We start from the raw sequence: 22,500 nt of genomic DNA on the forward strand, positions 1-22,500 counted from the left end.
GTGAGTTGGTGAGCTGGTGAGTGAGTTGGTGAGCTGGTGAGCGAGTTGGTGAGCGAGCTGGTGAGTGAGTTGGTGAACGAGTTGGTGAACGAGTTGGTGAGTTGGTGAGCTGGTGAGTGAGCTGGTGAGCGAGCTGGTGAGTGAGTTGGTGAACGAGTTGGTGAGTTGGTGAGCAAGCTGGTGAGTGAGCTGGTGAGTGAGTTGGTGAGCGAGCTGGTGAGTGAGTTGGTGAACGAGTTGGTGAGTTGGTGAGCTGGTGAGTGAGTTGGTGAGCGAGCTGGTGAGCGAGTTGGTGAGCTGGTGAGTGAGTTGGTGAGCGAGTTGGTGAACGAGTTGGTGAGTTGGTGAGCTGGTGAGTGAGCTGGTGAGTGAGTGAGCTGGTGAGCGAGTTGGTGAGCTGGTGAGTGAGTTGGTGAGCGAGCTGGTGAGTGAGTTGGGGAACGAGTTGGTGAGTTGGTGAGCTGGTGAGTGAGCTGGTGAGCTGGTGAATGAGTGAGCTGGTGAGCGAGTTGGTGAGCTGGTGAGTGAGTTGGTGAGCGAGCTGGTGAGTGAGTTGGTGAACGAGTTGGTGAGTTGGTGAGCTGGTGAGTGAGCTGGTGAGCGAGCTGGTGAGTGAGTGAGCTGGTGAGCGAGTTGGTGAGCTGGTGAGCTGGTGAGCGAGCTAGTGAGTTGGTGAGTGAGTTGGTGAGTGAGCTGGTGAGTTGGTGAGCGAGCTGGTGAGTTGGTGAGTGAGCTGGTGAGTAAGTTGGTGAGCTGGTGAGCGAGCTGGTGAGCTGGTGAGTGAGCTGGTGAGCTGGTGAGCGAGCTGGTGAGCTGGTGAGTGAGTTGGTGAGTGAGCTGGTGAGTGTGTTGGTGAGTTGGTGAGCTGGTGAGTGAGTTGGTGAGCGAGTTGGTGAGCGAGCTGGTGAGTGAGCTGGTGAGTGAGCTGGTGAGCTGGTGAGCGAGCTGGTGAGCTGGTGAGCTGGTGAGTGAGCTGGTGAGTTGGTGAGTGAGCTGGTGAGCGAGCTGGTGAGTGAGCTGGTGAGCTGGTGAGCGAGTTGGTGAGTAATCTGGTGAGTGAGTTGGTGAGCGTGACCTTGAGCAGGTGTGAGGCCTTGCGAGGTCCCAGGCCGCACACGAAGCCTAATGGCGGCTGGGCGTGGGGCTGCGCCAGCGCACGGTTCACGTCAACGCCGGCCTCGTTCACGCGGTTGATGAACGCCTCCTGCAGCCACGACACCAGCTCCTCCTTGTCTACGTGCTCCTGTGAGACACACGGTGAGACACGGTGAGACACGGTGAGACACGGTGAGACACGGTGAGACACACAGAGACACACAGAGACACACAGAGACACACAGAGACACGCGGTTGATGAACGCCTCCTGCAGCCACGACACCAGCTCCTCCTTGTCTACGTGCTCCGGTGAGAGACAGAGAGACACACAGAGACACACAGAGATAGTGAGACACACAGAGACACGCAGAGACACAAGGAGATACGCAGAGACACGGTGAGACAGAGACAGGGACATGTCTCTCTCCCCGTGTCTCTCTCTGTCTCCCCGTGTCTCCCCGTGTCTCCCCCCGTGTCTCTCCCCGTGTCTCTCCCCGTGTCTCTCCCCGTGTCTCTCCCCGTGTCTCTCCCCGTGTGTCTCCCCGTGTCTCCCCCCGTGTCTCTCCCCGTGTCTCTCCCCGTGTCTCTCCCCGTGTGTCTCCCCGTGTCTCCCCCCGTGTCTCCCCCCGTGTCTCTCCCCGTGTGTCTCCCCGTGTCTCCCCCCGTGTCTCCCCCCGTGTGTCTCCCCGTGTCTCTCCCCGTGTCTCTCCCCGTGTCTCTCCCCGTGTCTCTCCCCGTGTCTCTCCCCGTGTCTCTCCCCGTGTCTCTCCCCGTGTCTCCCCCCGTGTCTCCCCCCGTGTCTCCCCCCGTGTCTCCCCCCGTGTCTCTCCCCGTGTCTCTCCCCGTGTCTCTCCCCGTGTCTCTCCCCGTGTCTCTCCCCGTGTCTCCCCGTGTCTCTCCCCGTGTCTCTCCCCGTGTGTCTCCCCGTGTCTCCCCCCGTGTCTCTCCCCGTGTGTCTCCCCGTGTCTCTCCCCGTGTCTCTCCCCGTGTCTCTCCCCGTGTCTCTCCCCGTGTCTCTCCCCGTGTCTCCCCCCGTGTCTCCCCCCGTGTCTCCCCCCGTGTCTCCCCCCGTGTCTCCCCCCGTGTCTCCCCCCGTGTCTCTCCGTGTCTCCCCCCGTGTATCTCCCCGTGTCTCCCCGTGTCTCCCCCCGTGTCTCCCCCCGTGTCTCTCCCCGTGTCTCTCCCCGTGTCTCCCCCCGTGTCTCCCCGTGTCTCTCCCCGTGTCTCTCCCCGTGTCTCCCCGTGTCTCTCCCCGTGTCTCTCTCCCCCCGTGTCTCCCCCCGTGTCTCTCCCCGTGTCTCTCTCCCCCCGTGTCTCCCCCCGTGTCTCCCCCCGTGTCTCCCCGTGTCTCTCCCCGTGTCTCTCCCCGTGTCTCTCCCCGTGTCTCCCCCCGTGTCTCCCCGTGTCTCTCCCCGTGTCTCCCCGTGTCTCCCCCCGTGTCTCTCCCCGTGTCTTCCCCCGTGTCTCTCCCCGTATCTCTCCCCGTGTCTCTCTCCCCCCGTGTCTCCCCCCGTGTCTCTCCCCGTGTCTCTCTCCCCCCGTGTCTCCCCGTGTCTCTCCCCGTGTCTCCCCGTGTCTCCCCCCGTGTCTCTCCCCGTGTCTCTCCCCGTGTCTCTCCCCGTGTCTCTCCCCGTGTCTCCCCCCGTGTCTCTCCCCGTGTCTCTCCCCGTGTCTCTCTCCCCGTGTCTCTCTCCCCCCGTGTCTCCCCCCACACACCTGTAGGGGATGCAGCTTGAGACACAGCAGGAGGTCGTCGTCATCGTTGCTGTTGTCCCCGCCGGCGCCCCCCCCCGCCCGTGTCTCTCCCTGTGTGTCTCTCTCTCCCCGTGTCTCTCGTCTCTCTCCCAGTGTCTCTCTCTCTCCCCGTGTCTCTCTCTCTCCGTGTCTCTCGTCTCTCTCCCCGTGTCTCTCTCTCTCCCCGTGTCTCTCTCCGCCTCACCGTGTCTGTGTCTCCCCCCGTGTCTCTCCCCGTGTCTCCCCCCGTGTCTCTCTCTCTCCCCGTGTCTCCGTGTCTCTCCCCACACACCTGTAGAGGGTGTAACTTGAGGCACAGCAGCAAGTCGTCGTCGTCGCTGCTGTTGTCCCCTCCGGCTCCCCCCCCGTGTCTCCCCCCGTGTCTCTCTCTCTCCCCCCATGTCTCTGTCTCTCTCCCCGTGTCTCCCCGTGTCTCCCCCCACACACCTGTAGGGGATGCAGCTTGAGGCACAGCAGGAGGTCGTCGTCGTCGCTGCTGTTGTCCCCGCCGGCTCCCCCCCCGCCCTGCGCCAGCTGAGAGAACTCCAGCAGCGGGTCCTGCAGGCGGCGAGCCAGAGACACGGCCTGGCGCAGCGCCGGCGGGTAGTCGCGGAACTCCGCCTGGGGGGGACACACCATACACACACTCACATCTATATATACACACACACACTCACACACACACATATAGACACTCACACACACTCACACACACTCACACACACACACATATATATATACACACACACTCATACACACACGCACTCACACACACACACGCACTCACACACACACATATATACACACACTCACATATATATATACACACACTCACACACATTTATATATATATACACACACACACTCACATATATATATACACACTCACACACACACGCACTCACACTCACACTCTCACACACACGCACTCACACTCACACTCTCACACACATGCACTCACACTCACACTCTCACACACATGCACTCACACTCACACACTCACACACACTCACACACACACACTCACACACTCACTCACACACACTCACACACTCACACACACATACACACTCACACATACACACACTCACTCACACATACACACACTCACTCACACATACACATATATATACACACACACACACACTCATATATATACACACACACACACACTCATATATATACACACACACACACTCATACACTCACACACACATATATACACACTCACACACACACACTCATACACTCACACACATATATATACACTCACACACACACTCACTCACTCACTCATACACTCACTCACTCACACACTCACTCACACACTCACTCACACATTCAGTCACTCACTCACACACTCAAACATTCACTCACTCACACACTCACTCATACACTCACTCTCACTCACTCAAACATTCACTCACTCACTTACAGGGTGGTAGTGGCGGAGGCAGTAGTGATAGTAGTGGTTGCTATGGTAGTTGCTATGGTGGTAGTGATGGTTGCTAGGGTGGTTGCTATGGTGGTAGTGATGGTTGCTATGGTGGTTGCTATGGCGGTTGCTATGGTGACCTACCTCTGCGATGGCGCTGCCCATGTAGAGGGTTGCCAGGTCGTTGGGTACCAGCTCCACGGAGATGGAGCTGGTTGCTATGGCGGTTGCTATGGCGGTTGCTATGGTGACCGACCTCTGCGATGGCGCTGCCCATGTAGAGGGTTGCCAGGTCGTTGGGTACCAGCTCCACGGAGATGGAGCTGGTTGCTATGGCGGTTGCTATGGCGGTTGCTATGGTGACCGACCTCTGCGATGGCGCTGCCCATGTAGAGGGTTGCCAGGTCGTTGGGTACCAGCTCCACGGAGATGGAGCTGGTTGCTATGGCGGTTGCTATGGCGGTTGCTATGGTGACCGACCTCTGCGATGGCGCTGCCCATGTAGAGGGTTGCCAGGTCGTTGGGTACCAGCTCCACGGAGATGGAGCTGGTTGCTATGGTGGTTGCTATGGCGGTTGCTATGGTGACTGACCTCTGCGATGGCGCTGCTCATGTAGAGGGTTGCCAGGTCGTTGGGTACCAGCTCCACGGAGATGGAGCTGGTTGCTATGGTGGTTGCTATGGCGGTTGCTATGGCGGTTGCTATGGCGGTTGCTATGGCGGTTGCTATGGTGACCGACCTCTGCGATGGCGCTGCCCATGTAGAGGGTTGCCAGGTCGTTGGGTACCAGCTCCACGGAGATGGAGCTGGTTGCTATGGTGGTTGCTATGGCGGTTGCTATGGCGGTTGCTATGGCGGTTGCTATGGTGACCGACCTCTGCGATGGCGCTGCCCATGTAGAGGGTTGCCAGGTCGTTGGGTACCAGCTCCACGGAGATGGAGCTGGTTGCTATGGTGGTTGCTATGGCGGTTGCTATGGCGGTTGCTATGGCGGTTGCTATGGCGGTTGCTATGGTGACCGACCTCTGCGATGGCGCTGCCCATGTAGAGGGTTGCCAGGTCGTTGGGTACCAGCTCCACGGAGATGGAGCTGGTTGCTATGGTGGTTGCTATGGCGGTTGCTATGGCGGTTGCTATGGCGGTTGCTATGGCGGTTGCTATGGTGACCGACCTCTGCGATGGCGCTGCCCATGTAGAGGGTTGCCAGGTCGTTGGGTACCAGCTCCACGGAGATGGAGCTGGTTGCTATGGTGGTTGCTATGGCGGTTGCTATGGCGGTTGCTATGGCGGTTGCTATGGCGGTTGCTATGGCGGTTGCTATGGCGGTTGCTATGGCGGTTGCTATGGTGACCGACCTCTGCGATGGCGCTGCCCATGTAGAGGGTTGCCAGGTCGTTGGGTACCAGCTCCACGGAGATGGAGCTGGTTGCTATGGTGGTTGCTATGGCGGTTGCTATGGCGGTTGCTATGGCGGTTGCTATGGCGGTTGCTATGGCGGTTGCTATGGCGGTTGCTATGGTGACCGACCTCTGCGATGGCGCTGCCCATGTAGAGGGTTGCCAGGTCGTTGGGTACCAGCTCCACGGAGATGGAGTTGAGCTGCTGCTCCGACTCCAGCTCCTGCAGGGCGCGGCGGATGTCCTCCACCACCAGCATGGCGTCGCTAGGCAACACGGTAACCACGGTAACCACGGTAACCACCAAGTCCTCACCAGCGGGGCGTCGCTAGGCAACACGGTAACCACGGTAACCCCCCCCCCCTCACCAGCAGTGTCGCTCGGCAACACGTAACCACGGTAACCACCAAGTCCTCAATCACCAGCAGTCCGTCGCTAGGCAACACGTAACCACGGTAACCCCCCCCCCCCTCACCAGCAGTCTCGCTAGGCAACACGGTAACCACGGTGACCCCCCCCCTCTCACCAGCAGGGCGTCGCTAGGCAACACGGTAACCACGGTGACCCCCCCCCCCTCACCAGCAGTGTCGCTAGGCAACACGGTAACCACGGTAACCCCCCCCTCACCAGCAGTGTCGCTAGGCAACACGGTAACCACGGTAACCACGGTAACCCCCCCCCCCTCACCAGCAGTGTCGCTAGGCAACACGTAACCACGGTAACCCTCCCCCTCACCGGTTCTCGGCCCCCCACCACCACCACTTGCGGCTTCTTGTTCAGCAGGAACTTCTTGAGGCTCTCAATGTCCGCCACCTGAGGGGAGCAACCGTCGCCCGCGGCAACCGCGGCGTTAGCAACCGTCGCCCGCGGCGACCGTAAAGATGGTGGTGATGATGGTGGTGAGGATGGTGATGATGGTGTTGGTGATGGTAGTGATGGGGTGTAGGTGATGATGGTAGTGGTGATGGTGATGATGGTGGTGATGATGGTGATGTTGATGATGGTGATGTTGTTGATGATGATGTTGATAATGATGTTGGTGGTGATGATGATGGTGATGTTGGTGTAGATGGTGATGTTGATGATGATGATGATGATGTTGTTGATGATGATGGTGATGATGTTGTTGATGATGATGATGATGTTGATGGTGATGATGTTGATGATGATGATGTTGTTGATGATGATGATGATGTTGATGTGCTCCACCTTGAGATCTCGGTGTGTCTCTCTCCAGGCGTTCCTCCGCTTCATGAAGTGTGGCAAGCGCAGGAAGTCCGTCACCTCCCCGTCACCACTCACCAGCGCACAGAACACCGGTGTGTCCCTAGGGTGAGCGGGGGGGGTGAGTGAGTGGGTGAGTGGGTGGGTGAGTGGGTGAGTGAGTGGGTGAGTGGGTGAGTGGGTGGGTGAGTGGGTGGGTGAGTGGGTGAGTGAGTGGGTGAGTGAGTGGGTGAGTGGGTGAGTGGGTGGGTGAGTGAGTGGGTGAGTGGGTGAGTGGGTGGGTGAGTGGGTGGGTGGGTGGGTGAGTGAGTGGGTGGGTGAGTGGGTGGGTGGGTGGGTGGGTGGATGAGTGGGTGGGTGAGTGGGTGAGTGGGTGAGTGGGTGGGTGGGTGGATGAGTGGGTGGGTGAGTGGGTGAGTGGGTGAGTGGGTGGGTGGGTGGATGAGTGGGTGGGTGAGTGGGTGAGTGGGTGAGTGGGTGGGTGGGTGGGTGAGTGAGTGGGTGGGTGGGTGGGTGAGTGAGTGGGTGGGTGGGTGGGTGAGTGGGTGGGTGGGTGAGTGGGTGGGTGAGTGGGTGAGTGAGTGGTGAGTGGGTGAGTGAGTGGGTGGGTGAGTGAGTGGGTGAGTGAGTGAGTGGGTGAGTGGGTGGGTGGGTGAGTGAGTGGGTGGGTGGGTGAGTGGGTGAGTGGGTGAGTGAGGGAGTGGGTGGGTGGGGGAGTGAGTGGGTGGGTGGGTGAGTGAGTGAGTGGGTGAGTGAGTGGGTGGGTGGGTGAGTGAGTGGGTGGGTGGGTGGGGGAGTGAGTGAGTGAGTGATTGAGTGGGTGGGTGAGTGAGTGGGTGAGTGAATGAGTGAGTGAGTAGGTGGGTGAGTGAGTGAGTGGGTGGGTAGGTGAGTTGGTGGGTGGGTGAGTGAGTGAGTGAGTGGGTGAGTGGGTGAGTGGGTGAGTGGGTGAGCGAATGAGTGGGTGAGTGAGTGGTGGGTGAGTGGTGAGTGAGCGGGTGAGTGAGCGGGTGAGCGAGTGGTGAGTGGTGAGCGGTGAGTGGGTGAGTGAGTGGTGAGCGCGAGTGGTGAGTGAGTGAGTGAGTGGGTGAGTGAGTGGGTGAGTGAGTGGTGAGTGGGTGAGTGAATGAGTGGGTGAGTGAGTGAGTGAGTAGGTGAGTAGGTGAGTAGATGGGTGAGTGGATGGGTGAGTGGGTGGGTGCGTGGGTGAGTTGGTGAGTGAGTGGGTGAGTGAGTGGGTGAGTGAGTAGATGAGTGGGTGAGTGAATGAGTGAGTGGGTGAGTGAGTGAGTGAGTGGGTGGGTGAGTGGGTGAGTGAGTGAGTGGGTGGGTGGGTGTGTGACCGAGTGGGTGAGTGAGTGACCGAGTGGGTGAGTGAGTTAGTGAGTGAGTGAGTGACCGAGTGGGTGAGTGAGTGGTGGGTGAGTGGTGAGTGAGCGGGTGAGTGAGTGGGTGAGTGAGAGGTGGGTGAGTGGTGAGTGAGCGGGTGAGTGAGCGGGTGAGTGAGTGGGTGGGTGGGTGTGTGACCGAGTGGGTGAGTGAGTGACCGAGTGGGTGAGTGAGTTAGTGAGTGAGTGACCGAGTGAGTGAGTTAGTGAGTGAGTGAGTGAGTGACCGAGTGGGTGAGTGAGTGACCGAGTGGGTGAGTGAGTTAGTGAGTGAGTGACCGAGTGAGTGAGTGAGTGGGTGTGTGAGTGAGTGACCGAGTGGGTGAGTGAGTGGTGGGTGAGTGGTGAGTGAGCGGGTGAGTGAGTGGGTGAGTGAGAGGTGGGTGAGTGGTGAGTGAGCGGGTGAGTGAGCGGGTGAGTGAGTGGGTGGGTGGGTGTGTGACCGAGTGGGTGAGTGAGTGACCGAGTGGGTGAGTGAGTTAGTGAGTGAGTGACCGAGTGAGTGAGTTAGTGAGTGAGTGAGTGACCGAGTGGGTGAGTGAGTGACCGAGTGGGTGAGTGAGTGACCGAGTGGGTGAGTGAGTTAGTGAGTGAGTGACCGAGTGGGTGAGTGAGTGACCGAGTGGGTGAGTGAGTTAGTGAGTGAGTGACCGAGTGAGTGAGTGGGTGTGTGAGTGACCGAGTGGGTAAGTGAGCAACTCGGTCACCTACCTACCATGCGAGTGAGTAACTTCTGAGCGAGCGAGCGAACGTCTCACCGGGTGAGCGAGCGGGTGAGCGGGTGAGTGAGCGAGCGGGGCGAGCGAGCAGGTGAGCGAGCGGGCGAGCGGGTGAGTGAGCGAGCGGGTGAGCGAGCGGGGCGAGCGGGTGAGTGAGCGAGCGGGTGAGCGAGCGAGCGAGTGAGCGAGCGCGCTCCTCACCTCTCGGGCGAGTATGCCACCCCCAGGACCCGCAGGCCCTTGCCCTGAGCTCCGGCTTCGCCGCTCTCTGGGAAGTCGTCGTCATCATCGTCGTCGTCCTGCCGCTGCTGCTGCCGCTGCTGCCGCTGCTGCTGCTGCTGCAGCTCCGGGCGGAACGGAGCGACGCGCAGAGCCGCGTCCAGACGGCGGAAACAACTCTGCACGCACAGAGACACACGCAGAGACACACACACACACAGATGTATATACAGAGACACACGCAGAGACACACAGAGACACTCACAGACACACACAGAGACACACACAGATAGACACGCACAGAGACACACGCAGAGACACACACACACACAGAGACACACACAGAGACACACACAGAGACACACAGATATATACAGAGACACACGCAGAGACACACAGAGATATACACACAGAGACACACACAGATATAGAGACACTCACAGACACACACAGAGACACACACAGATAGACACGCACAGATACACACGCAGAGACACACACACACACACAGAGACACACACAGAGACACACAGATATATACAGAGACACACACACACAGATGTATATACAGAGACACACACAGAGACACACACACACACACAGATGTATATGCAGAGACACACACAGAGACACACACAGATATCGAGACACTCACAGACACACACAGAGACACAGACAGACACACACACAGAGATGTATATACAGAGACACACGCAGAGACACCGAGACACACACACACACAGAGATGTATATACACAGATGTATATAGAGACACACACACACACAGATATACACACACAGAGACACAAACACAGAGATGTATATACAGAGACACACACAGAGACACACACACAGACACACACACAGATATACACACAGACATACACACACAGAGACACACACACACACAGAGACACACACAGAGACACACACAGAGACACACACACACACAGATGTATATACAGAGACACACACAGAGACACACACAGATATCGAGACACTCACAGACACACACAGAGACACAGACAGACACACAGAGACACACACACAGAGATGTATATACAGAGACACACGCAGAGACACCGAGACACACACACACACACAGAGATGTATATACACAGATGTATATAGAGACACACACACACACAGATATATACACACACAGAGACACACACAGAGACACACACACAGAGATGTATATACAGAGACACACACAGAGACACACACACAGACACACACACAGATATACACACACAGACATACACACACAGAGACACACACACACACACAGAGACACACACAGAGACACACACAGAGACACACACACAGATGTATATGCAGAGACACACGCAGAGACACACACAGAGACACACACACAGATATACACACACAGAGACACACACAGAGACACACACAGAGACACACACACAGAGATGTATATGCAGAGACACACGCAGAGACACACACAGAGACACACACACAGATAGACACACACACAGATATACACACACAGATAGACACACACACACAGAGACACACACAGAGACACACACAGAGACACACACACACAGATGTATATACAGACACACACAAATATAAATACAGAGACACACACACACAGATGAATATACAAACAAACACACAGATGTTTATCCTACCTATAAACGTCATTTTTCGTCTGTCTGTCCGTGTGTGGACGCAACTTGCGATGGATTTGGCTCACTAACCGTGGGGTTTACGCTTAAAAACAAGTATCCGTCTAGCAGCCCGGAAGCCGCGTGGTGAGTCAGGGCCGATTCGTTTCCCCAATCCGTCAACTTTCAATTAGTTAAATTAACAATTGGAGAGCTATTTTTCGTTATTTAGGTAAATTCTTCAAAGTGTCATGTCCTCTTCTCCCCGCCCACCACCCCAATGTGTGCACTTACTACTACAGGGTCGGTAGATATTCATATTATAGCGCTTAGAAAGTAGTGTAGCTTCTTGATTCTTTCGGTAAATTCATCGCGTAGAAGGGAAATAATAAAATAAAACATAATAAAATACAATTCTCACGACGTTTCGGCCACAACGCAAGCAGCCGTCCTCAGGTCAAGAACAGGTCTGTCGGGGAGACAGCGTCTGAATGAACACCACCAAGCTTGGCAGCGTATATACTTAAATATACGCTGCCAAGCTTGGTGGTGTTCACAAGAACAGGTCTGTCGGGGAGACAGCGTCTGAATGAACACCACCAAGCTTGGCAGCGTATATACTTAAATATATACTTAAATATACGCTGCCAAGCTTGGTGGTGTTCAGAAGAACAGGTCTGTCGGAAAGACAGCGTCTGAATGAGCACCACCAAGCATGGCAGTGTATATACTTAAATAAATACTTAAATATACGCTGCCAAGCTTGGTGGTGTTCAGAAGAACAGGTCTGTCGGAAAGACATCGTCTGAATGAGCACCACCAGGCTTGGCAGTGTATATACTTAAATAAATACTTAAATATACGCTGCCAAGCTTGGTGGTGTTCAGAAGAACAGGTCTGTCGGAAAGACAGCGTCTGAATGAGCACCACCAAGCTTGGCAGCGTATATACTTAAATATATACTTAAATATACGCTGCCAAGCTTGGTGGTGTGCAGAAGAACAGGTCTGTCGGAAAGACAGCGTCCGACGTTTGACGCTGTCTTTCCGTCCATTCAGACGCTGTTTTTCCGACAGACCTGTTCTTCACCTGAGGACGGCTGCTTGCGTTGTGGCCGAAACGTCGTGAGAATTTTTATTTAAAAATGTTTATTTTATTTTATTACTTCCCTTCTACGTGGTGACTTTACCGAAAGAACCAAGAAGATGAATCCCTGCAGTCACGAAAGAAGCTTTCAATCGAAGTATTATTGTAGCGCGGGCGGGGTGATGGTGGGGGTGGGGGGGGTAGCGGCCCAGCCCCCAGCCTGCCAAGCTGCCACCTCGGCAGGCTGGGCAATCTAGGCGAGGCCGGGGGCTCTGCACGGGACTAGGCCTCACCACAGCACTGCTCAGGGGACGTCCAGAAATGACGTCGCGCGATTTTGGACGATTTTTGACCCCGTGTCTCTCTCTCTGCCTCTCTCTCTGTGTCTCTGTCTGTGTCTCTGTCTCTCTCTGTCTCTCTCTGCGTCCGTGCGGAGAGGCCATGCCTAGTGGTCGCTCCTGCTCCACCAGGTGAGCGGACAGAGGCCTGGGCTCAGGTGAGAGCCTGAGCCTGGCCTGAGAGGGAGAGTCATCGTTCTTCTCGTGTCTCTTTCTCGCTAAAACCTGCGGTTACTGCTGCCTTTCCACCATGGCGCAATATCCAAGGCTCGAGTGTCTTTCGCGAAGGAACGGTTTTATCTGCTATCCACCGCCCGAGATCACAGCCGACATCGTCGCAGCTGCTGTGGCCACGTGTGTGGGCCATGCGGGCATCCTCACCGCCCAAAGGCAAGACCGAGGTGTGGTGGCGTACGTGACCCGGGAGAGTATGGTGGCGCGCCTGGTAGAGACGGGCTCGACGTCGGGGGGGGAAGGGCTGTTTGTGCAGTGCACCCCGCTCGCGTCGCCCGCCATCAGGTTCATGCTCTCAGCTGCGCCGCCATTTCTCAAGGGCACCGAACTGCGCCGAGATCTACAGCGCTTCGGCACAGTGATCTCGAATATAATGATGCTGCCTTTGAGGTCGAAAGACCCAAAGCTAGCACACGTTCTGTCGCTGCAGCGTCAAACGTTTATGATCTTAAAGGAAGGCAACACGGAATTGGATGTGAACTTCAAGTACACCATTGACGGTCACGTCTATACCGTGTATGCCTCCACGGCCGCGCCGAAGTGCTACGGGTGTGGTGGTGTCGGACACACCCGAAAACACTGCACGGCAAACAGACAGGAAAGGGGAAAAGCAGCAGAAATGCGGGAGCAGCAGCAGGCGCCGCCACCGCGGCAGCAGCAGCTGCAGCAGCAGCAGCAGCAGACCTCCACCGACTCTGCTGATGGCCACGCGCAGCCAATGACTGACGGCGGGGAAGATGGTTTCACCGTCGTTGAGTCGAGAAAGCGGAAGGCGAGAGGAGGAAATGCGGGGGGGGGGGGGGGGGGGGGCGCGGTGGCACCCTTCCAAAACGCGTGGCCGCCGCCGCCGAGAAAGACAACAGCGACAGTGACGAACGGGACAACCGCCCGAACGCAACAGCGGGGCGCGGCGGTGAGGCCGAGCCACAGGGTGAGGTGATCATCATCGACAAGGCCCACCCGCCGGTTGATGCCGAGGCAGGGGGGGGGCGACCACCAGACCCGGACTCGGCTGCCCCGGAAGGGGGGGGGGGGTGCTGGAAGCCACCGATGAGCCTGCCGATGACACGGCGCTCGGGGGTGACGACCAGCTCACCTCCTCACCCGACCAGGTGAGGGAGGCAGAGGCCGCAGAGGGGAGCCGGCCCGAGTTGGAAGACACCTCGGATCGGCACGGTGCGTTGGAAGAGGTAACCACCGAGCCTCACACGAGCGTGCCGGGAGACTCAGACGACGGAGGGTCGGAGTTAGAGATAGAAGACAACTTGAGTGAGGGGAGCTACTCACATGTTAAGAAGAAACGGGAGTACACACCCGGCAAGATTGTCGAATTCCTCCGAACTAGTTACAAGAAGCGGGGGGGTCGACGTCGGAGATTCTTTCCCCGACGCGCAGGCCTTCTTGAAGGTCGCGCAGACAATCATGAGCGACATGGAAAAGCACAATTGCACCCCGCAGGAAGGCAATCGGCTGAAGGGTTTCATGCAGAAAGCAGGAAAGGGGAGCATGTCCCAACCGGAGTGCCCCCCCGCTGATGCTGTTGCTGAAGCCGACGCCTAAAGCCATGGCTTCCTCAGGTGTAAGGATCGCGAGTTTAAACTGCATCGGAGCTCGAAGCGATCAGAGGTGGCACCGCATCTGCAGCTTCATTAGCGAGCAGAAAGCGGATGTGACGTTTCTGCAAGAAACGCACCTTGGCGCAACTCTGCAGGCCCAGCGGCAGCACCTCTTGGGCGGCCAGGCCTTCTTCAGTCACGGAGAAGACAACCGGCGCTGGGGTTGCAATTGTGTTTAGTCCAAAGTTTCTCCCGGAAGGCGTGGCCTTCAGGGATATCCAACAAGGCCATCTGATCTCTGTAGACTTCGTGTTAAACAACACGAGGCTACGGTGTTTCAACGTGTATGCGCCGAGTAAGACCAGTGAGAGGAAACACTTTTTCTCCGGCACACTGCGGAATGCCTTGGAGGCAGGCAGTGCGGACGGGGTGCTCACGGTCGTGGGGGGAGATATGAACTGCACCCTCGACCCGGCTCTTGACCGCAATAGTGCTGAGCCCCACCCGGAATCCGCACGGCCATTAGCCGACATGGTGCAGCAACTGGGTTTGCTCGACACGTGGCGACTGCAACACCCAGGCCAGAGGCAATACACTCGGTGCCGCGCGAGCCTGCAGGGGAGGGTGAGCCTCGCCAGGCTGGACCGGCTGTACATCAGTGCGGACAGCGCCAACCGGCTCGGGGGCAGCAACATCGCCCCGTCCGGTTTCTCTGACCACCACCTGGTCTCAGCACTGCTGCGAGTCCCCAGGGAGAGGCGTCGCTGCCCCTACTGGAAACTCGACGTGCAGCTGCTTGAGAACGAAAATTTCACGGAGGCATTCGGGGGCCTGTTGGTCACACTGGGCAGCAACTAGGAGCAGTTTCAGCTCTGGTCAGCGATGGTGGGAACACACTAAAGCGCAAATTAGGGCCCTCTGTCTACAGCCGGCACGCCGCCGCCAAGGAGGAGACGGTGAAACACCTGGCGAGCGAGCTGCTGCTGCTGCTCGAGGCTGAGATGGGCTCGGCCCAGGACGCGCACAACAACGAGGGGGGCGAGGTGCTGCTGGAGAAGCGGCGGCTCTTCAGGGCCGTCACGGACCAACAGGCACATAGTTCGTTTGTGCACAAAAAGGTGCAACACCTGGCACAGACGGATTCTCCCTCAAAGTATTTCTTTAGGCTAGGCAATAGACCCTCGAGCAATGAGAACAACATTTCAGGGCTGCTTACCCCAGAGGGGGAGACAGCAACTGCCGAGGGGGAAATTGCTAGGATCGCGAAGGACTTCTATTCACCCCTGTTCAAGGCTGAGCACGTACAGGACGAGGCGGTTGCGGAACTACTAGCCGCGGGCCCTACTCTGGGGGACGCGGAGAGAGACGAACTGGAAAGCCCCGTCACCCTGGAGGAGCTGCACACTGCCATGAAAGGTCTGGCAGCTGGCAAATCCCCAGGGATCGATGGGCTGCCAGTTGAGTTCTACGAGACCTTCTGGGATGTACTCGGCCCTTGCCTGCTGGGGCTGGTGGAGGAGAGCCTGCGGGACGGGGAACTCCCGCAGAGCTGCAGGAGGGCGGTGGTCACCCTGTTGCCTAAGAGGGGGGACCTGCGTCGCATAGAAAACTGGCGGCCCGTCTCCCTCCTGTGCGCCGACTATAAAATCTTCGCCAAGGCGCTGGCGAGCCGCCTCAAAGAGGTGGTGGGTCAGCTCGTGCAACCCGAGCAGGCGTATTGCATCCCCCGGCCGCTGCATCTATGACAACATCGGCACGGTCAGGGATGTGATCTCCCTCGCGGATATGCACGACATGGATGCAGGTCTCCTATTCATGGACCAGGAGAAGGCGTTCGACAGGGTAAGCCACGAGTACCTGAGAAGACTGCTCCTCTCCTTCGGGTTCGGCCAAAACTTCACGGCACACGTGCACCTCCTGTATACGGGCATATCCAGCCTCATAAAAATCAATCAAAGGCTTTGCTGCCCTGTTCCCGTGACAAGAGGAGTCAGGCAGGGGTGCCGCCCTCTCTCGGGGCTCCTCGACACCCTGTCCCTCGAGCTGCTCTTGCGACGCCTGAGAAACACCTTGTCCGGGTTCAAGGTCCCGGGGGTCGGAGAACGCAGTCAGAAAGCTCTCCGCATATGCGGACGACGTGTGCGCCGTGATCAACGAGGCGCAGGACGTCGCTGCACTCTGCCGGGCGGTGGAGGTCTATGAAAAGGCCTCCTGCGCCAAAGTCAACTGGCGGAAGTGTGAGGCGTTATGTTTGGGGTCACAAGGTGCAGTGAGTTCCGTGCTCATCCCAGGCGGAGTCGCCTGGCAGGGTGAGGGCGTGAAGTATCTCGGAGTGTACCTAGGGAAGCCCAAAGTCGTTCACAAAAACTGGACCGAGATGAGCGACGTATTCGATGCTAAACTGAGAGCGTGGGCACATCTCGCCCCACAAAACGTCCTTCAGGGGGAGAGTGCTCATAGGGAATAACCCGGCAGCCTCGGTGCTGTGGCACAGAGCCGAGGCCCTCCAACCCCCGGGCTGGTTACTCACGAGGGCGAACAGGTCGCTTGCCCACTTTGTCTGGAACGGCAAGCACTGGATGAGGCCAGGGGTCCTCTGCCTGCCGGTGGGTGAGGGCGGCCAGGCCCTGGTAGACGTCACCGCTCGAGTGATGAGCTTCAGGCTCCAGGCCGTGAGAAACTTGCTGTACGAACAAGAAGAGCTGCCCCGGACGTCGCTGGCCCTCGCCCTGCCGAGAAATGCGGGCGGGCGGCTGGGATATGGGAGGGAGCTCTTCCTTATGGACCTGACCCGAGTCGATTGCACCGGACTGCCGGGCTATTACCAGAGCCTGTTGGAGGCGTGGCGGAGCCTGGAATGGAGCAGGGCGAGCCCGCACCACGGCCTTAACGGCTTCATGACCGAACCCCTGTTCCACAATAGCCTCCTTGATGGAATCAGGGAGGAGGGAACGCTGGCCCCCTCCGTTTCGCCTCGGCAGGAGTGCGAACGGTTAGGGATCTTGTGAGGAGCCAGGACGGCCGCTCCAAATGGAAGAACGCGGCTGAGGTGAGCGGCGCCGCCGCTGGGCTCCGCTTCATGATGGCCGGAGAAAAGTTGTTGCGAGAGGCGATCGCGGCGATGCGGAAGCTGCGTTTGCAGCTAGAAACGCCAGGAGACAGCGGCGCCGCACGGCCGCCGCCCTCCCCCCGCTTTCCAGGAGTTGCGCGTCTCCTGCGTCCAGCCCCCCCGGGCGCTGTGAGGCAGGGAGGTTGCTCAAGCTCGCGAACTGCAGAGACGTGGCCCTCAAGGGCGCCTCCAAGCGGGTGCCGTACGACTGTCTGCGTCGAAACACTGCGGTGTCGAGAGCTGGAAAACCTGCTGGACACGAAGTGGAGGGAGTTCTTCTCTCCCTTGTTCGACGCCAACCCCCAGTGGAAACAGCTCTACAAGGCCCCCGTTGCAAAGCGCAGCGGGGAGGTCCAGTGGAGGCTGGCGCACTGGACGCTGCCCTTGGCGGCGTGGATCAGCAAGGTCACCCCGGGGGCGTCAGACCTGTGCGTGTTCTGTGGCGCGAGGGAGGAACTCGCCCACCAGTACGTGGGGTGCTCGCGGCTGGACCCGCTGTTCAGACTCCTGGGAGCCGTTTTTAAGAAATTGGGGGTGCCCTTCTGCAAGAGCGTTTTTGTATGCGGGGTACCGTACCGGACGGACAAGCGCCACATCCTGGCAAACTTTGTCTGCGCGCAAGCCAAGATGGCGGTGTACTAAACGCGAAAAAAGAAACTGCGAGGTGACACGGACGACGGTTGTTCAGCGGAGGCAACGCTGAAAGGTCTGCCGAGGCTCCGGCTGGAGCACGCGTACTTCTCCCAGGTTGGAGATGCGCACGCCGTGTTCCAGGAGCGGTGGGGGGGCCGGTCAGGCCCTCTGCACCAACACGAACGGTGAACTGACCTTCACTTTTTAAATCCTTTATATTCAGTTCGCTTGCTTGCTTGCCTGCTTGCGTGCTTGCTTGCTTACGACCATGCAAATCTTTCGGTCGTTTTTTAACCCACTTCCCGTGATCCAATCGAGCTGACATTTTGCACACAGACTCGTTGTGCGTGACAATTGATGTTCGTGAAAATAAATTCCCTAAATTTTACACTTTTTAGGCAAAATTTTGTTTTTAATATTTATTTACCAATTGCTTAATACTGGCAGACAATCATCTGACCCGTAGGTGGCAGCCATCTCAAGCCAGAGGACGAGAGGACTCTAACCGCCACGCATATCAAGGATTTATAGTGAAAAACGTTGTTTTTACGGGTTATACTTATTAATGATCGAGTCGAAACGGGCGTTAGACGCGGCGACGCGGGCAGGATGTGCGCGGCGGTGTGTCGCACCAGGAGGTGCGTCGCACGTGCCGCGGTGTCTAGCGGTGGTGATGTTACCGATGACTGTGACCTCGAACCATCAGGGGAGGAAGTGTGGAATAAGCGGGGGGGCCCTGCCAAGCAAAGAGGTGCCAAAACTCGAAATGACACAGCGCGTCGGATGCTGTTGCGTGGCCGGTGCGTGGGGATTGTGGTGCCGGCGTTGCGCGTCGCGGCGGTGGGATGGTGAGCTGTGCTGTTTGGTGTGGCCATAAAGGCTTCAATATTGCAAAATTCCAGGGCAATTTGCCGCTGGTGAATAAACTTATATAAAAGTCTGTCTCTCTCTAATGTGTGTCTCTCTCTCTCTGTCTCTCTCTGTGTGTCTCTCTCTGTGTCTCTCTCTCTGTCTCTCTCTGTGTGTCTCTCTCTGTGTGTCTCTCTCTGTGTGTCTCTCTCTGTCTCTCTCTCCCTCTCTGTCTCTCTCTGTGTGTCTCTCTCTGTGTCTCTCTCTGTGTCTCTCTCTGTCTCTCTCTCTCTCTGTGTCTCTCCCCGTCTCTCACCTTGGCCACGCAGGTCCGTGCCTCAGCGAGGAGTCTCCGCTGTGTCTCGCGCGCCATCTGCGGGTACAGGAACTGTCGCAGTGCCGCGAGCAGCGCCAGCGAGCGCTGCTCGTTCCACTGCTGCACCTGGTGGCTGAACTCGTCGCGGTAGTGGAACTGCTTGATCTCGTCAAAGTACGTCTGGTCTGTCTCGTACCTACAGATAGACACGCACAGACACACACAGATAGACACAGACACACACACACAGACACACACACACAGGTAGTGGAACTGCTTGATCTCATCAAAGTACGTCTGGTCTGTCTCGTACCTGCAGAGAGACACACACAGATAGACACACACACACACAAAGGTAGTGGAACTGCTTGATCTCGTCAAAGTATGTCTGGTCTGTCTCGTACCTGCAGAGAGACACACAGATAGACACACACACACACACAAAGGTAGTGGAACTGCTTGATCTCGTCAAAGTATGTCTGGTCTGTCTCGTACCTACAGATAGACACAGAGATAGACACACAGACACAGAGATAGAGAGACACAGAGACACAGACACACACAGAGACACACACACAGATAGACACACACAGACACAGGTAGTGGAACTGCTTGATCTCGTCAAAGTACATCTGGTCTGTCTCGTACCTAGAGATAGACACACAGAGATAGACACACAGAGAGATAGAGAGATAGACACAGAGATAGACACACACAAAGATAGACACAGACACACACACACACACAGAGACACACACACAGAGACACACACACACAGACACACACACAGAGATACACACACAGACACACACACAGACACACACACACAGAGACACACACAGACACACATACAGAGATACACACAGAGATAGACACAGACAGAGATAGATACAGAGACAAACACAGAGACAGACACAGACACACACAGACACAGAGACACACACACAGAAACACACACAGATAGACACAGCCACAGTGTGTGGGGTATGGGTATGTGTGTGTGTATCTGTGTGTGTATCTCACTGTGTGTGTGTCTGTTGGTTGGAAACATTTAGGCTGGCCTGCCTACGATCCATCCTGGGTTTAACCTGCAGGCTGGATTGTGTGAGGAGCTCACAAGTCCTTGAAAGATCTGGGCAAAGTCCCATCAGTGAGCTCCTCCGGCAGGCAAGGCTGCGTTGGCTGGGTCATGTAGCCCGCATGCCCAGCCACCGCATGCCTAAACAGCTTTTGTTCGGCCGGATCGAGGGGGCTAAACGGGCGCGGCACGGGCTAGAGAAGAGATGGAGTGATGTGGTACAGGAGGACGTGGAGCTGAGTGGACTTGCCGATGACTGGTACCAGCGGTGTCAAGATCGGCCTCAGTGGAGGAGGCTCGTGAAGGACGCTACTGGGCAGTTGGAGGCAGTCGCCCTCCAACAACAACAGAGGGCGGAGGAGCGACGCTCACAACAACGAGCGGAGCGCCGGGTGGCTAAAGCACAGCAAGTTGGTACAGTAGGGGGCACAGGTGGTGCATCAGCCAGTCATCTCGGTCATCTCGGTCAGTCGACCCGTGGCACCTGCTGGGTCTGACCCGTGACCTCCTGCCAGCGGGCGTTCGACACTTCACGTGGCCTCAAGGTGCACATGGCCTGGCACAAGCGTCGTGGTGACGTCACCGCCACTTAGTGGCGAATGGCGGTTGTTGTTGTTGTGTATCTGTGTGTGTGTCTCACTGTGTGTGTATCACTGTGTCTGTGTGTGTCTGTGTGTATCACTGTGTCTGTGTGTGTCTGTGTGTATCACTGTGTCTGTGTGTGTCTGTGTGTATCACTGTGTCTGTGTGTGTCTGTGTGTATCACTGTGTCTGTGTGTGTATCTGTGTGTATCACTGTGTCTGTGTGTGTATCTGTGTGTATCACTGTGTGTCTGTGTGTGTATCTGTGTGTGTGTCTCACTGTGTGTGTGTATCACTGTGTCTGTGTGTGTCTGTGTGTATCACTGTGTCTGTGTGTGTCTGTGTGTATCACTGTGTCTGTGTGTGTCTGTGTGTATCACTGTGTCTGTGTGTGTATCTGTGTGTGTGTGTGTCACTGTGTGTGTGTATCACTGTGTGTGTGTCTGTGTGTGTCTCACTGTGTGTGTGTGTGTCTGTGTGTATCACTGTGTGTGTGTGTGTCTCTGTGTGTGTGTGTGTCACTGTGTGTGTGTGTGTCACTGTGTGTGTCTGTGTGTGTCTCTGTGTGTGTGTGTGTCTGTGTGTATCACTGTGTGTGTGTGTGTCACTGTGTGTATCACTGTGTCTGTGTCTGTGTGTGTGTGTGTGGTGTGTGTCTCACTGTGTGTGTGTATCACTGTGTGTGTGTGTCTGTGTGTATCACTGTGTGTGTGTGTGTCTGTGTGTATCACTGTGTGTGTGTGTGTCTGTGTGTATCACTGTGTGTGTGTGTGTGTGTCACTGTGTGTGTGTGTGTCTGTGTGTATCACTGTGTGTGTGTGTGTCTGTGTGTATCACTGTGTGTGTGTGTGTCTGTGTGTATCACTGTGTGTGTGTGTGTCTGTGTGTATCACTGTGTGTGTGTGTGTCTGTGTGTATCACTGTGTGTGTGTGTGTGTCTGTGTGTATCACTGTGTGTGTGTGTGTCTGTGTGTATCACTGTGTGTGTGTGTGTCTGTGTGTATCACTGTGTGTGTGTGTGTCTGTGTGTATCACTGTGTGTGTGTGTGTCTGTGTGTATCACTGTGTCTGTGTGTATCTGTGTGTATCACTGTGTGTGTGTGTGTGTCACTGTGTGTGTGTGTGTGTGTCTGTGTGTATCACTGTGTGTGTGTGTGCGGTGTGTGTACCCTGGGCCCGTCATGTCGATGTTGATGTCCATCTCGAGCAGCTTCTCATCGACAGCGAGCGAGATCTTGAGGAACTGTGTGTGTGTATCTGTGTGTGCGTCTCACTGTGTGTGTGTCTCACTGTGTGTGTGTGTCACTGTGTGTGTGTCACTGTGTGTGTGTGTCACTGTGTGTGTGTGTCACTGTGTGTGTGTGTGTCACTGTGTGTGTGTGTGTGTGTCTCACTGTGTGTGTGTCTCACTGTGTGTGTGTGTCACTGTGTGTGTGTGTGTGTGTCACTGTGTGTGTGTGTCACTGTGTGTGTGTGTGTCACTGTGTGTGTGTGTGTCACTGTGTGTGTGTGTGTGTCTCACTGTGTGTGTGTGTCACTGTGTGTGTGTGTGTGTCACTGTGTGTGTGTGTCACTGTGTGTGTGTGTGTGTGCGGTGTGTGTATCTCACTGTGTGTGTGTCACTGTGTGTGTGTGTCACTGTGTGTGTGTGTCACTGTGTGTGTGTGTGTCACTGTGTGTGTGTGTGTCACTGTGTGTGTGTCACTGTGTGTGTGTCACTGTGTGTGTGTGTCACTGTGTGTGTGTCTGTGTGTGTGTGCAGTGTGTGTATCTCACTGTGTGTGTGTCACTGTGTGTGTGTGTGTCACTGTGTGTGTGTATCTGTGTGTGTGTCACTGTGTGTGTGTGTGTCACTGTGTGTGTGTGTGTGTC

At 56.5% G+C, this 22,500-nt stretch overlaps 2 protein-coding genes across 2 annotated transcripts in view; both read right to left on the reverse strand.

Moving 5' to 3' along the window:
* Window positions 1–1,070: 1,070 nt before the first annotated feature.
* On the reverse strand, window positions 1,071–4,501 carry LOC144741774 (transcription elongation factor SPT6-like; the record flags this gene model as incomplete). Its single annotated transcript, XM_078624275.1, has 3 exons — window positions 4,410–4,501; window positions 3,278–3,451; window positions 1,071–1,243 (listed from the first exon to the last, which is right to left on the reverse strand). Coding segments are annotated over exons 1-3 (368 nt in total), but the record flags the coding sequence as incomplete, so codon positions are not given.
* Window positions 4,502–5,720: 1,219 nt separating this feature from the next.
* LOC144741772 (transcription elongation factor SPT6-like) overlaps window positions 5,721–22,500 on the reverse strand; it is a gene marked incomplete at its 5' end in the record, with an annotated part of 29,455 nt that continues 12,675 nt past the window's right edge. The window contains 5 exons of the mRNA XM_078624274.1: window positions 5,721–5,929; window positions 6,399–6,476; window positions 6,873–6,990; window positions 9,196–9,392; window positions 18,969–19,164. Of these exons, the coding sequence (XP_078480400.1) occupies window positions 5,780–5,929; window positions 6,399–6,476; window positions 6,873–6,990; window positions 9,196–9,392; window positions 18,969–19,164 (739 nt within the window). The remainder of the gene's footprint in view (window positions 5,930–6,398; window positions 6,477–6,872; window positions 6,991–9,195; window positions 9,393–18,968; window positions 19,165–22,500) is intronic.

The sequence above is a fragment of the Lampetra planeri genome, unplaced genomic scaffold (genome assembly GCF_965212315.1).
Source record: "Lampetra planeri unplaced genomic scaffold, kcLamPlan1.2.h2 scaffold_708, whole genome shotgun sequence".
Lineage (NCBI taxonomy): Eukaryota > Metazoa > Chordata > Hyperoartia > Petromyzontiformes > Petromyzontidae > Lampetra > Lampetra planeri.